At 42.4% G+C, this 14,592-nt stretch overlaps 1 protein-coding gene and 1 pseudogene across 5 annotated transcripts in view; both read left to right on the forward strand.

Annotated features, from left to right (window-relative positions):
• Positions 1-4,996, forward strand: part of LOC103643580 (phospholipid-transporting ATPase 3) — a 29,946-nt gene extending 24,950 nt beyond the window's left edge. For all 5 annotated transcript variants that reach the window (XM_008666748.4, XM_035964289.1, XM_020546792.3 and 2 more), the window contains 8 exons: positions 919-1,084; positions 1,207-1,286; positions 2,368-2,607; positions 3,158-3,379; positions 3,452-3,619; positions 3,687-4,049; positions 4,143-4,249; positions 4,338-4,996. In XM_008666748.4, the coding sequence (XP_008664970.1) occupies positions 919-1,084; positions 1,207-1,286; positions 2,368-2,607; positions 3,158-3,379; positions 3,452-3,619; positions 3,687-4,049; positions 4,143-4,249; positions 4,338-4,635 (1,644 nt within the window). In that variant the 3' untranslated portion in view covers positions 4,636-4,996. The remainder of the gene's footprint in view (positions 1-918; positions 1,085-1,206; positions 1,287-2,367; positions 2,608-3,157; positions 3,380-3,451; positions 3,620-3,686; positions 4,050-4,142; positions 4,250-4,337) is intronic.
• Positions 4,997-6,515: 1,519 nt separating this feature from the next.
• LOC109942148 (uncharacterized) lies at positions 6,516-7,160 on the forward strand (annotated as a pseudogene).
• Positions 7,161-14,592: the final 7,432 nt, after the last annotated feature.

The raw sequence follows: 14,592 nt of genomic DNA on the forward strand, positions 1-14,592 counted from the left end.
ATTCATTAGCTCTTTGCTATTATGCAATCATAACATATTAGAATTTTATTACTTCCATTAAATTTAACGAGACTTATCCAGGCTTTCCTTTTGTAACAAAGCTACATGGGCTGTACTGCCTGTGGAAGGGGCCACATGCACTTATTGCAGTTTTGTTTAGTTTGTTGTCATTTGCTGCAATACTAATGCTAAGTGGTTTGAACATTCCGTAAATGCCAACCCCAATTAGATGTTAAAGAATATTTTAAAATAAACCACAGTAGCTATATTAAAATCATTTTGGTGAACATGTTACTGTTATGGCAGTGATGATATGAGTGTTAACTTAGGGGGTGTTTGGTTTCTAGGGACTAATTTTCAGTCCCTCCATTTTATTCCATTTTAATCTGCTCATTTCCTAAAATGGAATAAAATGGAGGGACTAAAAATTAGTCCCTTGAAACCAAACACCCCCTTAATCTGTTCATTTCCTATTTTAGAATCTACCTTTTTATTGGTTTATATGTGAAGTTTATCATGCAAATCACTATCTGCATTCTACAAAGAATAGGGCCATGTTTGGTTTCTTTAGTCTAGGGACTAAAATTAGTAAGAATATACTAAATGACTCATAAGAAGACTAAAATGGTCTTTAACATTCTCCTGCTATTAGTACAATTGAACTAAATGAGGAGCAAATGTAGAATTAATATGGTTTAGTTCCTTTTAGCCACATCTTGAGGGACTAAGGACTAAAGCAGTTTAGTCCCTGTTATAGTCCTACCGTTTGGCAATTTAGGAACTAAATGGAACTAAAATGGAGGGACTAATCTTTAGTCCCTCAAACCAAACGGGGCCTAGGTGATCCCCTTCAAGTTGAAGCTAAATTGTTCTGCTATCGCTGGCAACATTGTGATGCAATTTCCTTTTACTCTGTAGGTGGCTGAATTGATTGAAAAAGACCTTATATTAGTTGGGTGCACAGCTATAGAGGACAAACTGCAAGAAGGGGTGCCAACCTGCATTGAAACTCTCTCTGCAGCGGGCATAAAAATTTGGGTGTTAACTGGAGATAAGATGGAAACAGCGATTAACATTGCATATGGTGAAGCTTCCATTTATCCCGATTCATTTGTATTACTTGTTCTGGTCCTTAAACTATTCTTTCTGTCAGTTTTGGTTTCTTGCTGTTCCTTCCATGATCTCTCTTTCATCTAACATATGCAGCATGTAGCTTGGTAAACAATGACACCAAACAGTTCATCATTAGTTCAGAGACAGGCGCTATTAGGGAGGCTGAAGACCGGGTAAGCTGCACATACTGCACTTTGGACAACATATATAATGCTTTTAGTTGGTTTATTTCTATCGCTAAAAGTTTCTCCTATAAAACTCAAAAACTAAAATAATGGGATAGTTTAATTGCAAAAAGTTCTTGCAAAGTAGGAATAATAAGTTGTTGAGTTCATTTGGTACTTGACTACTTGTGCTGCTGTGGTATTTTGTATTTATGGGTGTCTATTCATATGGGATATTAACCATGATTTTGACCCGTGTTTCTGGAAATTTTAAGGCCTCCTACTAATGTTTTTTTTGTGGAATACATGTAAGAAAGCAGTTTTGTTTAATTGATATGGACAGTGGTGGTTTTTTGTTCTAGTGCTTTGACGCCTCTATTTTGTTGATGTTGTTTTCTTTTACATGTCTTATTATACTTATTTTTTTGCATAACCAGTTGTATGACTGTTTCCTGTTAGTTTTGTCAACTTGTGACCACTGACCAGTAGTTTGTACTTTTGGGGGATATTATGAGCTTGTTTTGGGGGATGTGCATTATATTTTTCTGCTACCATCTGTTTTTATACGGTAGTATGCATTATATTTCCATAGTTTTGTGTGGATTGTTCTTCCTTAGTGCTCGGGTTGATTTCTCCTAAGTTTTTCTAGGTGCTATTTGTTGCTTTGCCCGTACTAAACTAGTTTATTTGGCCCAGTCTCTCAGTCACAGGTCATGTTAGTTGTGGAAGGCTAGTTTGCTCTGGTCTAGTGTTCCCATGGGGGGAGGGGCATTCTTCTCCCTCTTTTGTACTATTCCTTTTTCCTCTTAAAGAAATGATGCACAACTCTCTTGTGTGTTTGAGGAAAAAAACCTCATTATATTGTCATAGTTATGTGAGGGTTATTCTTTTTTAGTGCTTAAGCCTCACTATTTTGTTGATGGTTATCTTGGACGTAGCTCGTGGCTACATTTTTCTTATTTGTTTGTACTTGGATCAAGAATAACCAGCTATATTATTGCATTCTGTTGTAAACTGGCTTACCACCAGTAGCATATTCTTTTTTGCATACCTACTACTACATGTGCCATTATATAACTTGTCCTTTCAGGGTGACCCTGTGGAAATTGCACGTGTTATTAAAGATTCAGTAAAACAGAATCTGAAAAGATTTCACGAGGAAGCCCGGCATTCTTTAATTAGCACCCCTGAAAGGAAGTTGGCTCTCATTATTGATGGTAGATGCCTAATGTACGCACTGGACCCAACTCTTCGTGTTGATCTTCTTGGATTGAGTCTAAGTTGCCACTCTGTTATATGCTGCCGAGTTTCTCCGCTGCAGAAGGCACAGGTAAATAACGTTTCTTGCAGAGTACCATTTTCCTCTTACCCACTGAAGAATTAACAATATGGGATTTTGTTGGACCCCCCAACACACACACACACACACGCACTGACACACACACGCACAGGAGAGAGGCCAGAAAAGGAATAAATATTTTACGAGATATATTACTAATCAGTGAATGCTTTACTACTGTGGTTGGTTTTTACTCTTTAGCATACTGTGTACACTCATGTACTTCTGAGTTGCATTTCTGATGTGTGATCGTGCTGTTATCAGCTGTCATTGTTTTTATCGGGGGTCTTTAGTTTGAGGTATCAGCTACTGTTGTGATACCAGTCCTCGTGTTTGTACTAGATATGTGCATACTTACTTAGGATGAGGTGTTGATTAGCTTGGCCATTCCATTCATCAAACCAAACCAGTAGGAAGAGCGGACTTGCAGGTCCATTATCAAAGCAAATGGGGGCAATAGTCTCTGATTGATTGCATGGTTTCATTGCACAGTCTTGTATACGTGAAAATATAAAATGCTGACATTAATGTGTATATGTAGGTTACAAGCTTAGTTAGGAAGGGTGCTGAGAAAATAACTCTCAGCATTGGTGACGGTGCTAATGATGTGAGTATGATTCAAGCTGCTCATGTTGGGATTGGCATCAGTGGCCAAGAAGGAATGCAAGCTGTTATGGCTAGTGACTTTGCCATTGCACAGTTTCGTTTTCTTACTGATTTGCTTCTTGTACATGGACGATGGTCTTACTTGAGACTGTGCAAGGTATGGTTATAGTTGCTCAACTTTAACCTAGCATATAGTTCAAAGTACTGAATATGAGATGTTCTGTTGCAGGTTATCACATACTTCTTCTACAAGAATCTGACATTTACACTAACTCAGTTCTGGTTCACTTTTCAAACTGGTTTTTCTGGCCAGCGGTTTTATGATGACTGGTTTCAGTCTCTATATAACGTTATTTTTACTGCGCTACCTGTAATTATAGTTGGATTGTTTGATAAGGTAGGATTATTCTTACTTGTTTATGGAGTTGTCTCCTGCAATTGCACTAAGCTCTGAGTCGTTTCAGGATGTTAGCGCGTCACTGTCAAAAAAATACCCACAGCTTTACAAGGAAGGCATCAGGAATTCATTCTTCAAGTGGAGAGTGATTGCAGTGTGGGGTTTCTTTGCCTTCTATCAGTCAATAGTGTTCTTCTACTTCACTGCAGCTGCAAGTCGGCATGGTCAGGGTTCATCTGGCAAGATTCTTGGCCTATGGGATGTTAGCACCATGGCATTTACTTGTGTCGTGGTGACTGTGAATCTCCGCCTTCTCATGGCATGCAACTCTATAACGAGGTGGCATTACATAAGTGTGGCGGGCAGTATAGTGGCCTGGTTTATGTTTATTTTCATATACTCTGCAATAATGACGTCATTTGACAGACAGGTGAACTTGCTTACTGATATGATATGATCTGAATCATCTATTAGTACTGTGGTTGGATTTCTTCATTCCTCACACGATTTATTGCTTTTGCAGGAAAATGTGTATTTTGTGATTTATGTTCTGATGAGCACCTTTTTCTTCTATCTGACAATCGTACTTGTTCCGATCATCGCCCTGTTTGGGGATTTCCTATATCTATCGTAAGATACCTGATTTCTGTGGAATTATTACGACAAGTTCAGCTTTTTTGCCTGACCATGTCAACCATCTCTGACCCTGTGTTCTCAGGATCCAAAGGTGGCTCTTCCCCTACGACTACCAAATAATACAGGAGCAACACAAGGATGAGCCACACGAGTACAGCAGGGTGCCACTACCAGAGACCAGCCACCTAAGCCCAGAGGAAGCGAGAAGCTACATGATCTCGATGCTCCCACGGGAGTCATCAAAGCACACTGGCTTTGCCTTCGACTCCCCAGGATACGAGTCGTTCTTCGCCTCGCAGCAAGGCATCGGCGTGCCACACAAGCCGTGGGATGTAGCCCGGAGAGCGAGCATGAAACCGCAACGAGCAGGAAAATCCTAGTCGGGCGAACACCTCTCCGCTGTGTAAAGTCTTGTATATCTGGTTTCTTGACCACAGGAGTTTTTGTATAGGTAGCAGTACTGTAGCCCTTTTTTCGTGTTTGTCACCCATATGTTGTTTTGGGATGAAAAGTAGGCAACGGTCCGTTTGGCTGTTAAACAATCATGTAGGGATACTTGGTAGATAAAACCAAAGGGGTATTGGACATGCAGTTAGGAATTTTAGTTTCTGGCGTTCATTGCGTGATGTAGTCGAGTTGATTGGTCGGCCCGCCATGCAACTTAAATCATGTTACTATTATTGGAGGCCTGTGCATTGATCATATCCCATTTTATTTCAATATAAGAACACATCCTACTCCTGTTCCTTGTCTAGAGCAGCTTTTGACCTTTTGGGCCTTATTTGGTTGCATCTGAATCGGAGGGGATTAAATCTGCTGCTTTTGTTCAATTTTGACTAGCGAGAGATTTAATCGGGACTGACGAAGGATCAGCGGCTTGGACTCTTGGTGCAACCAAATCTACACAATCCACCTGATTGGTATACTGTACACGTCCATCCAGACTGAACGCACGAGTCCATCCAGACTGACCGCGTGCGTTGACCAAGCAATATCCCTTGTTTGGTTAACTGTGTAAAGCCATATTGACTCTGCACCCACAGATGCAGCATAGGTAAAAATATATATCCAAGCTGCATGTGTGGATACGCGAGGAAATATCGTTTCCCACCATCCAGGCTCGCCCAAGGCAGGCGCCGCTCGCCCGCCTGGCCAATCAGCCGGAATGTGTGTTGCAATTTGCTATCAAATTCATCTGAAATGCCAATGATTGAATTTGAAAACGTAAGGCACACTGTTTTATTTCTGTTGTATTTTTTTTCTTGGTGTAGTTTCTTTTTGCGGTTATCACTTTTTGTAAATTTTGAAAGATTTCGAAATTATAGACTTATATGTTTTTAAAAGTGATAATATAATATATTTTCATCACATGTAGACAATATGATAGTGTTAATGTAGCATCCAAGTGAGCTTGATGGTTAAAGACATCCTTCGATACATGCATGGCTGCTTTAATATATAGTAAGTAGCTACATACCTTACAAAAGAGTTTTAGCATCAAATTTAGGAGTAATATATGCGTGGTACTACACGTGATCAATGTGTTGATCCAAAATATTACGTATACTCCGTTATATAAAGTGTCAGGGCCTCTCTCAGGTAGGTTAGATAAAGATAAGGCTAGTTTGATTAAGATTAGAATTAAAGATAATATTAGATCTAGTGCTTAGAGGTCAAGTAACCCTCCCTATATAAAGAGAAGGACCGTATCAATTGAAGGTAAGCAAGAGATTAGAAGAAAATCCCTTCTCCCTTGTCGACCATGGGTGAAGCCTTATGTTCGGTCTCCCCAGCGTCCCTAACCCTAGTTGTCGCCCTCTAACCCTAGCCAACGCCTCTAACCATCGCAGCCCCATCCAGCGAACAATACTTGTGATCCTAGAAACCACATAACATCATCCCCAAACGCTGACCATAATAATCTGGTATCGGATATGGCAAGCCCTCCATCCACCACCATCCGGTCGTCGCCCTCCTCCGCCACACTGCCAATCTCCACACCATCGCTGCCTAGACCCGCCACATCCTCATCCACGGCACCTCCTCCTCCCTCACGCTTGAGTCCTTGGCACCAGCTGTCCAAGAGCTCACGCGATCCGTGGCAACCATGCAGGTGACATTGGTGCCGCCCTTCTTCCTCCGCAACAACAGCCACTGTCGCTGACATCTTATGGCATGTCACGTACCAGCGCCCCGGCGGCACCATGCCTGCCCATTCATCTGTTGCCCATGCCACTATAACCTTCCCCTAGTCCATCATATGCCATGGCTATGGGGGACCCTAGTACACCATGTCTTTGCCGCAAACACATATTGCGACATTAGGCATAGTCATTCCTCAGGCCTACCCCTTTACCTCATCCCCATGACACCATCACCATCGTCAATTACATCGTACACCCTCTCATCAACGATGACGCCGGAATTCAGATGGCAACGTCTCCTTCACAGACCCCATCATTCACTGCCCCCATGCATGTGCCACCACAGCAGCACTGTGATGACGTCTTCCACAGGGGCGTGGATGGCATCCAAGCATCGACGACATGGCTACAGGTGACGGCATGCTGCCTCCTAGCGCGCCAGGAAGGACAACGCCTCATCTTCAAGCGACGGTGCCTAGTTGTCCCAGCAACCTTGCAACAGCTGGCGGAGAGGAAGGCGAATGCGCAGGCAAGTGTCTGCAAGGTGTCAGCGGCGGTGTGGATGTAGGCTACAGCGTGTGGCCTCCTAGTGCGCCGGTAGATGCTCGAGGCAGCCTTGGTGCAGTCGACCTCGTCACATGGGGGCACGACCTCACCTTGTCGGACGACCATCAGCAACCGCGCTGGCCCGCTGTCTCCAAGCACAAGCATGGTGCGTGTCCCGCGGGCAATGAACTCCAACTCCACGACAGCGGCGATAGGGAAGACGCTTCTGTAAGTGCAATCAACCCTAATTGAGGGTTTTGATGATTAAATGACAAAACAAACTGAGATTCTAACAAGTTTGCTCCTAGCATGTACACAGTAATTCTACAGACAGGAGAAGCACAGATCTTACGAGCATAAAAATAGAAAGCACAACGGATTTAAAATTCCACATCAAATGGCGTGCTCCAAGTGCTTAGAAACATCGACGGTGCTAAATTTATAATTCTTGAGTCATAGGAATCGTCGTGCAATTAAGAGGGATCTGCGATGGTTAAGTAAGTTGTGCAATGAGCTAAGTTCAAAATCCTTTGAAAACATCTTCGAGAATATTTTTCCAGATCATGAATGCCCTTGAGAAAAACAAATTTCCCTTCCCACAAATACTCCATGTTTGTTCTCTTAAACTTACTCAAAATTTGGTTTTAGCCCTGGAAACCGGTTCAACCGGTCCTGAAACCGGTTCAACCGGTTTTGGGACTGCTCCTCTGCCATCCCTGCTCTGACCTGGCTGACAGTCAGAGTTGTCAGAAAAGTCGCTGCAGATCTTTTTGGAAAACCGGTTCAACCAGATTTTTCCTCTACTCAACCGGTTTTGAAACCGGTCGAGTCTCCGGCTGAGTAGGTCAGTGAACCGGGATCTCCCTGGTAGAAACCGGTTCAACCGGTCTGAAAACCGGTTCAACCGGTTTTTACTCCTTTTCTCCCAACGGCTGCCAGCTTTTGGGGGATCCTTTATATACCCCCTCACACTCTCTCTCTCATTTACTTCTGCCTCTCCCACGAAATCTTGGCTGGCCAAACTTCCAACAAGCGCATTCATTTCACCTTTCACACCCGCAATCGCATCTCCTTCAATCATTTGAAGGACCCTTGGTGTGAGGTGAACTCGATCGAACACGCTGTCAATTTCATCTCGATTCTCCTATTCTCTTTGTTCTTGAGCTCGTTGCAAACTTAACCTTGTGCGGATTTGTTACTCTTGGAACCTCGTGTTCCTTGACGGTTAGAGGTTGCTTGGGAGTCTCCAAACTTGTGGACGACCCCAAGAAGTTTGTATCACCCGCTCTTTGAGCTTATTTGAGAAGAGATTGCCTTGACCTTTGTGGTCGGCTTGTGGAGGATTAGGGTTGGAAAAGACCCGGCCCTTTGTGGGCTCCTCAACGAGGAGTAGGACACCTTTGTGGTGGTTGCCGAACCTCGGGTTATATTGCGTGTTCTTGTGTGTTGTTGTTAAGCGCTTTAAATTCGTTGGTCGGTTCATATTATCCATTCGAGTAGATTTTGTGTAGGGCAAGTCTTTAACTATATTCTTCACTACTTCGTATTTGTTTAACAGATTATCTAATTTAAGTTGAGCAGGTTCAAACTTGTTCAGTTGTAATTAAAATCAACTGAACCGGTTTGCACCAGTGCAACTTTAATTTAACCTATCTCGAAGTTTTTATTGAAAATTTTCAGGTGTAGCCTATTCACCCCCCTCTAGGCTACTTTCAATTGGTATCAAAGCTACGTACCTCGTTTTACGCTTAACCACGTGAGGAAACGATCATGTCTACTCAACGGGACCATGTGGATCCTCTCCTTGAGGAAATCCCCATCACATCTTCCGGAGAGGAAGTGGACCCCAAGGTCCTCGACCTCGCCATGAAGATTGCTGAGAAAATGTTCCTCAAAATGAAAGAGGAAGATGCTAAGAAAAAGGCCGAAGAAGAAGAATCAAGAAGAAAGGCCGAAGAAGATAAAGGTAAGGGAACATTTGATTACAATGACGATCTAGTGGATCTTTTGGTGTCGAAGGTGTTGAGCAAGGTAAGTCTCAATATCGAAGGATCATCTACCAAAAGCAAAGGTAACGAATTTAGTAAAGTTCAATTCGATTACTCTAGAAATTATATTCCCAACTTCTCTTTCGCCCCACTTGGAAAGTTACCAACTCTTAGTGAGTTGAACTATGACGAGTGGGCCGATAAGATGAAGTCGCATTTAATCGGTGTGCATCCTAGTCTTTGGGAGATTGTTAATGTAGGTATGTATAAGCCCGCCCAAGGAGAAGAGATGACTCCGGAAATGATGCAAGAGGTTCATCGCAATGCTCAAGCAGTGAGCATAATTAAAGGAAGTCTTTGTCCGGAAGAATACCGGAAAGTTCAAGGAAGAGAAGATGCTCGTGACATTTGGAATATTCTTAAAATGTCACATGAAGGAGATCCCAAAGCTAAGAGACATAGAGTTGAAGCTTTGGAAAGTGAGCTCGCAAGATATGATTGGACAAAGGGTGAGTCGCTTCAATCACTCTTTGATCGGTTGATGGTGTTAGTCAACAAAATAAGAGTACTTGAGAGTGAAGATTGGAGTGACTCCAAGGTCACAAGATTATTCATGAGAGCATATAAAGAAAAGGATAAGAGCCTTGCAAGGATGATAAGGGATCGTGATGACTATGAGGATATGACGCCTCATCAATTATTTGCAAAGATTCAACAACACGAGTCCGAAGAAGCCCCCATCAAGACAAGAGACTCTCATGCATTGATCACCAATGAACAAGGCACCCCCAAGAAGAACAAAGACCACAAAGCAAAGAAAGTGGTCGAGACCTCAAGTGATGAAGATAGCTCAAGTGATGAAGACACAGCTATGTTCATCAAAACATTCAAGAAATTTGTAAGGAAGAATGACAAGTTCCAAAGAAAAGGAAAGAAGAGGGCATGCTATGAATGTGGCCAAACCGGTCATTTCATAGCGGATTGTCCTAACAAAAAGGAACAAGAAGCCAAGAAGGAATACAAGAAGGACAAGTTCAAAAAGGGAGGCAAGACCAAGGGATACTTCAAGAAGAAGAAATATGGTCAAGCCCATATTGGTGAAGAATGGAACTCCGATGAAGAGAGTTCTAGCTCTGAGGAAGAGGAAATGGTGGCAAACGTGGCCATCCAATCTACGTCAAGCTCGCAACTCTTCACCAACCTACAAGACGACTCCTACACTCCAACTTGCCTCATGGCAAAAGGAGATAAAGTAACCTTATTTAGTAATGACTTTCCAAATGATGATGATGATGAACAAATTGCCATGAAAAATAAAATGATTAAAGAATTTGGTTTGAATGGATACAATGTTATCACCAAATTAATGGAGAAGCTAGATAAAAGAAAAGCAACTCTTGATGCTCAAGAAGACTTGCTTATCCTTGAAAAGGAAAGAAACCTAGAGCTTCAAGAATTGCTTCACAATAAAGATGAAATGCTAGATGTCTTGACTAAGGAAGTATCTTTAGTCAAGATAACTATAGAGAATAAAGATAAAGAAGTAATTAATATGAAAACCTGATAGTAGACGCGGCCCGATCTTCCGTGAGATACGATAATTTGATTGAGTGGAGATCTCGACGTTGATGATCCAAGGCTCCGAGCGAACGGTTCCTCGCAATCACTACACCACGGCTCCGTTGGTTATCACCCGTGACACACGAATGACCTCGCCACGAAGGCTTATCCCTGCAAGCGCAATCAAGAACACAAGCAAGAACAGGAAAGAAACACAACCAAAATTGTATTGATTACGGGAGGGGGTCTCACAAGCCGATGACGGCGACACTGTTCGATGACAGAATTGATCTAAGCAAAACCCAAACCTAAATGTGGCGGCGGCTGCTGAATAAATAGAGTATTAGGGCGTGCGTAGCCCTGGACTCGCCCCTAATGGGCTCCGACGCGATACACGGCCCAACGGCCCAACAGACGGTGTCGCAGCACCAAAACAGAATCTGAACGCTGACTTGTTTCGACGATTCCCGTTGACTCCGGATGAATTTTAGGGTGGAACCAGTTGGGTTGGTTAGATAATCTCGTTATCTTTCCAACCATATCCAGTCCGTCGCAATCGGAGTCTGGATGCATCTTGGGCGTCCATTTTAGTGCAGACTGGTCCTGGAACCCGAGATAGAGTCGCAGCCGACTCGCACTTGATCTCCTTCCTGTTGTGGACGCCCTTGCTGCTCCTCCTCAACACCTTGGCCTTTCCCAAATCCTTGCTGGTCCTCTCCAAGGTACCTAATTATCAAAACATCCATGGCCCCAAGCGTAAGCTCTGAAACACAATTGACTAGGGTAGAACGTACCTGGAGATTTAGCTGTCGTGCACGAGATTGTGTTATCGGTCCATTCATTGTATATATAGAAGTGATGTCCTCATCATCCTCCTCTTCTTGAATTGGAGTCGTCCTCGACTCGGCCTCATCTTCGTCACCCATATATGGCTTCAAATCTGAAATGTTAAAGGTGGAACTAACCCCAAAATCTGGCGGCAACTCAAGTGTATATGCATTATCATTAATTTTTGCAAGAACTTTATAAGGACCTGCAGCTCGTGGCATAAGTTTAGACTTTCTCAAATCAGAAAACCTATCCTTTCTCAAATGAACCCACACCAAGTCACCAGGTTCCAATTTCATTTCCTTCCTACCTTTATTAGCAGCAATACGATACTTTTCATTCATCTTTTCAATTTGCAACTTAGTTGTTTCATGTAACTTAAGAATAAATTCAGAACGTTGTGTAGCATCCAAGTTCACTATTTCAGAAGGTGGTAAAGGTAGCAAATCAATTGGGGCACGAGGATTAAAACCATATACTACCATAAATGGACTAAGCTTGGTTGTGGAATGAATCGATCTGTTATAAGCAAACTCAATATGTGGCAAACATTCCTCCCACAACCTCAAATTATCCTTCAAAATAGCCCGCAACATGGTAGATAAAGTGCGATTAACAACCTCTGTTTGCCCGTCAGTTTGGGGATGACAAGTAGTAGAAAACAACAACTTTGTTCCCAATTTAAACCACAAAGTTCTCCAAAAATGACTTAAAAATTTAGCATCCCTATCAGAAACAATAGTATTTGGCACACCATGCAAACACACAATCTCAGTGAAGAACAAATCAGCAATATGTGAAGCATTATCAGTTTTGTGACAGGGTATAAAATGTGCCATCTTTGAAAAACGATCGACAATGACAAAAACACTATCACTCCCCCTCTTTGTTCTAGGCAATCCCAAAACAAAATCCATAGAAATATCCTCCCAAGGTGCACGAGGAACAGGAAGAGGCAAATAAAGACCATGGGGGTTAAGTCGGGACTTAGCTTTGTTGCACGTGGTGCAACGAGAGACGTAGCGCTCAACATCACGTCGCATCTGAGGCCAATAGAAATGAGTAAACAACACATCCTCGGTCTTCTTAACACCAAAATGTCCCATCAAGCCACCTCCATGTGCTTCCTGCAAGAGTAGAAAACGAACGGAGCTAGCTGGAACACACAACTTGTTAGCACGGTAGAGAAGGCCTTCACGCAGCATAAATTTTTGTCACGTTCTTCCCTCTCTGCAATTTTCAAAAGCATCTTTGAAGTCCAAATCAGCAACATATAATTCCTTTATAGTCTCCAAACCAAATATTTTATGATTAAGTTGGGACAGCATAGTATAACGTCTAGATAAAGCATCAGCAATTACATTATCCTTTCCTTTTTTATGCTTAATAATGTAAGGAAATGATTCTATGAATTCAATCCATTTAGCATGTCGTTTGTTTAGATTAGATTGTCCCTTAAGATACTTCAAAGATTCATGATCCGAATGTATGACAAATTCTTTAGACCATAGATAATATTGCCAAGTTTGTAAAACTCGTACTAAAGCATATAATTCTTTGTCATATGTAGAATAATTCAGAGTTGGACCATTCAATTTTTCACTAAAGAAAGCAACAGGTTTACCTCCTTGAATGAGCACTCCTCCAATCCCAATGCCGCTCGCATCACACTCGAGCTCGAATGTCTTGTCAAAATCAGGAAGTTGCAGCAGTGTTGCTTGTGTGAGCTTCGACTTGAGGGCATCAAAGGCTTGCTGTTGTGATGGTCCCCAACGAAACGACACTCCATTCTTTGTCAACTCGTGGAGAGGTGCTGCAATGGTGCTGAAATCCCGCACAAATCGCCTGTAGAATCCTGCAAGACCAAGAAAACTTCGAACCTGCTTGACCGTGGTTGGAAGTGGCCAGTTCGTGATGGCAACAATTTTTGCCTCATCCATCTCAATGCCCTGCGATGTCACAACATATCCAAGAAAAGACACACGATCGGTGCTGAAGGTGCACTTCTCAAGGTTACCAAATAAACGTGCATCACGCAAAACATCAAAAACATCACGTAAATGTTCAATACGATCATCATGAGACTTACTATAGATAAGAATATCATCAAAATATACCACCACAAATTTACCGATGAAAGCACGTAAAACCTCGTTCATCAATCTCATGAAAGTGCTAGGCGCATTAGTTAACCCAAAAGGCATGACTAACCACTCATAAAGACCGAACTTAGTTTTAAATGCAATTTCCATTCATCACCTAAAGACATACGAATCTGGTGGTATCCACTACGCAAGTCAATTTTAGAGAAAACAATAGAACCACTTAATTCATCAAGCATGTCATCCAATCTAGGAATAGGATATCTGTACCGAATTGTGATGTTATTAATGGCTCTACAATCAACACACATGCGCCAAGTGCCATCTTTCTTAGGAACCAAAAGAACAGGAACAGAACAAGGACTAAGGCTCTCACGAATGTACCCACGGTCCAGAAGGTCTTGGACCTGGCGCTGAATCTCCTTAGTCTCCTCGGGGTTGGTCCTGTAGGCAGCACAGTTGGGCAAGCTCGCCCCTGGAATTAAATCAATCTTGTGCTCAATGCCTCGCACAGGTGGCAATCCAGGGGGTATCTCGGAGGGAAACACATCCATATACTCTTGCAAAAGGTTAGCAATAGCAGGTGGCAAGACAATAGATGTATCATCAATGGAATAGAAAGCATTTTTGCACACTAAGGCATAGCAAAGTCCAAGAGAGGCATGTAACTCATCAAGATCAGATTTAGTGGCTAGCAAAGTAGGAGTTTTTAACTTAATAGGTTGCTGATTTTCAGAGTTCAAAACACCTTTTTGCTTAGCATTAGTCTTTTTCTCATGTTAAAAGTGGACAATCTCAGTGGGAGTCATAGGAAGCAACACAATTTTCTTTCCCTTGTGCATAAAAGTATATTTATTAGATCTACCATGGTGAATAGCATCAGTATCAAACTCCCAAGGACGTCCCAGTAAAAGAGAGCAAGCATCCATAGTCACTACATCGAAATCAGCAAAGTCATGGTAAGAGCCAATAGAAAAATGCACCCTTGCTGTTTTTGTTACCTTGAACTTACCGCTGTTGTTAAACCATTGAATGTGATAAGGGTGGGGATGCTCTCGTGTGGTCAAGCCAAGCTTCTTGACCACCTCAACGTTCACCAAGTTGTTGCAGCTACCACCGTCAATGATGGTATGTACACGGCAGTCCTTGACGATGAGGAACATGTTGAA

Source organism: Zea mays, chromosome 1 (genome assembly GCF_902167145.1).
Source record: "Zea mays cultivar B73 chromosome 1, Zm-B73-REFERENCE-NAM-5.0, whole genome shotgun sequence".
In the NCBI taxonomy this organism is placed as follows: domain Eukaryota; kingdom Viridiplantae; phylum Streptophyta; class Magnoliopsida; order Poales; family Poaceae; genus Zea; species Zea mays.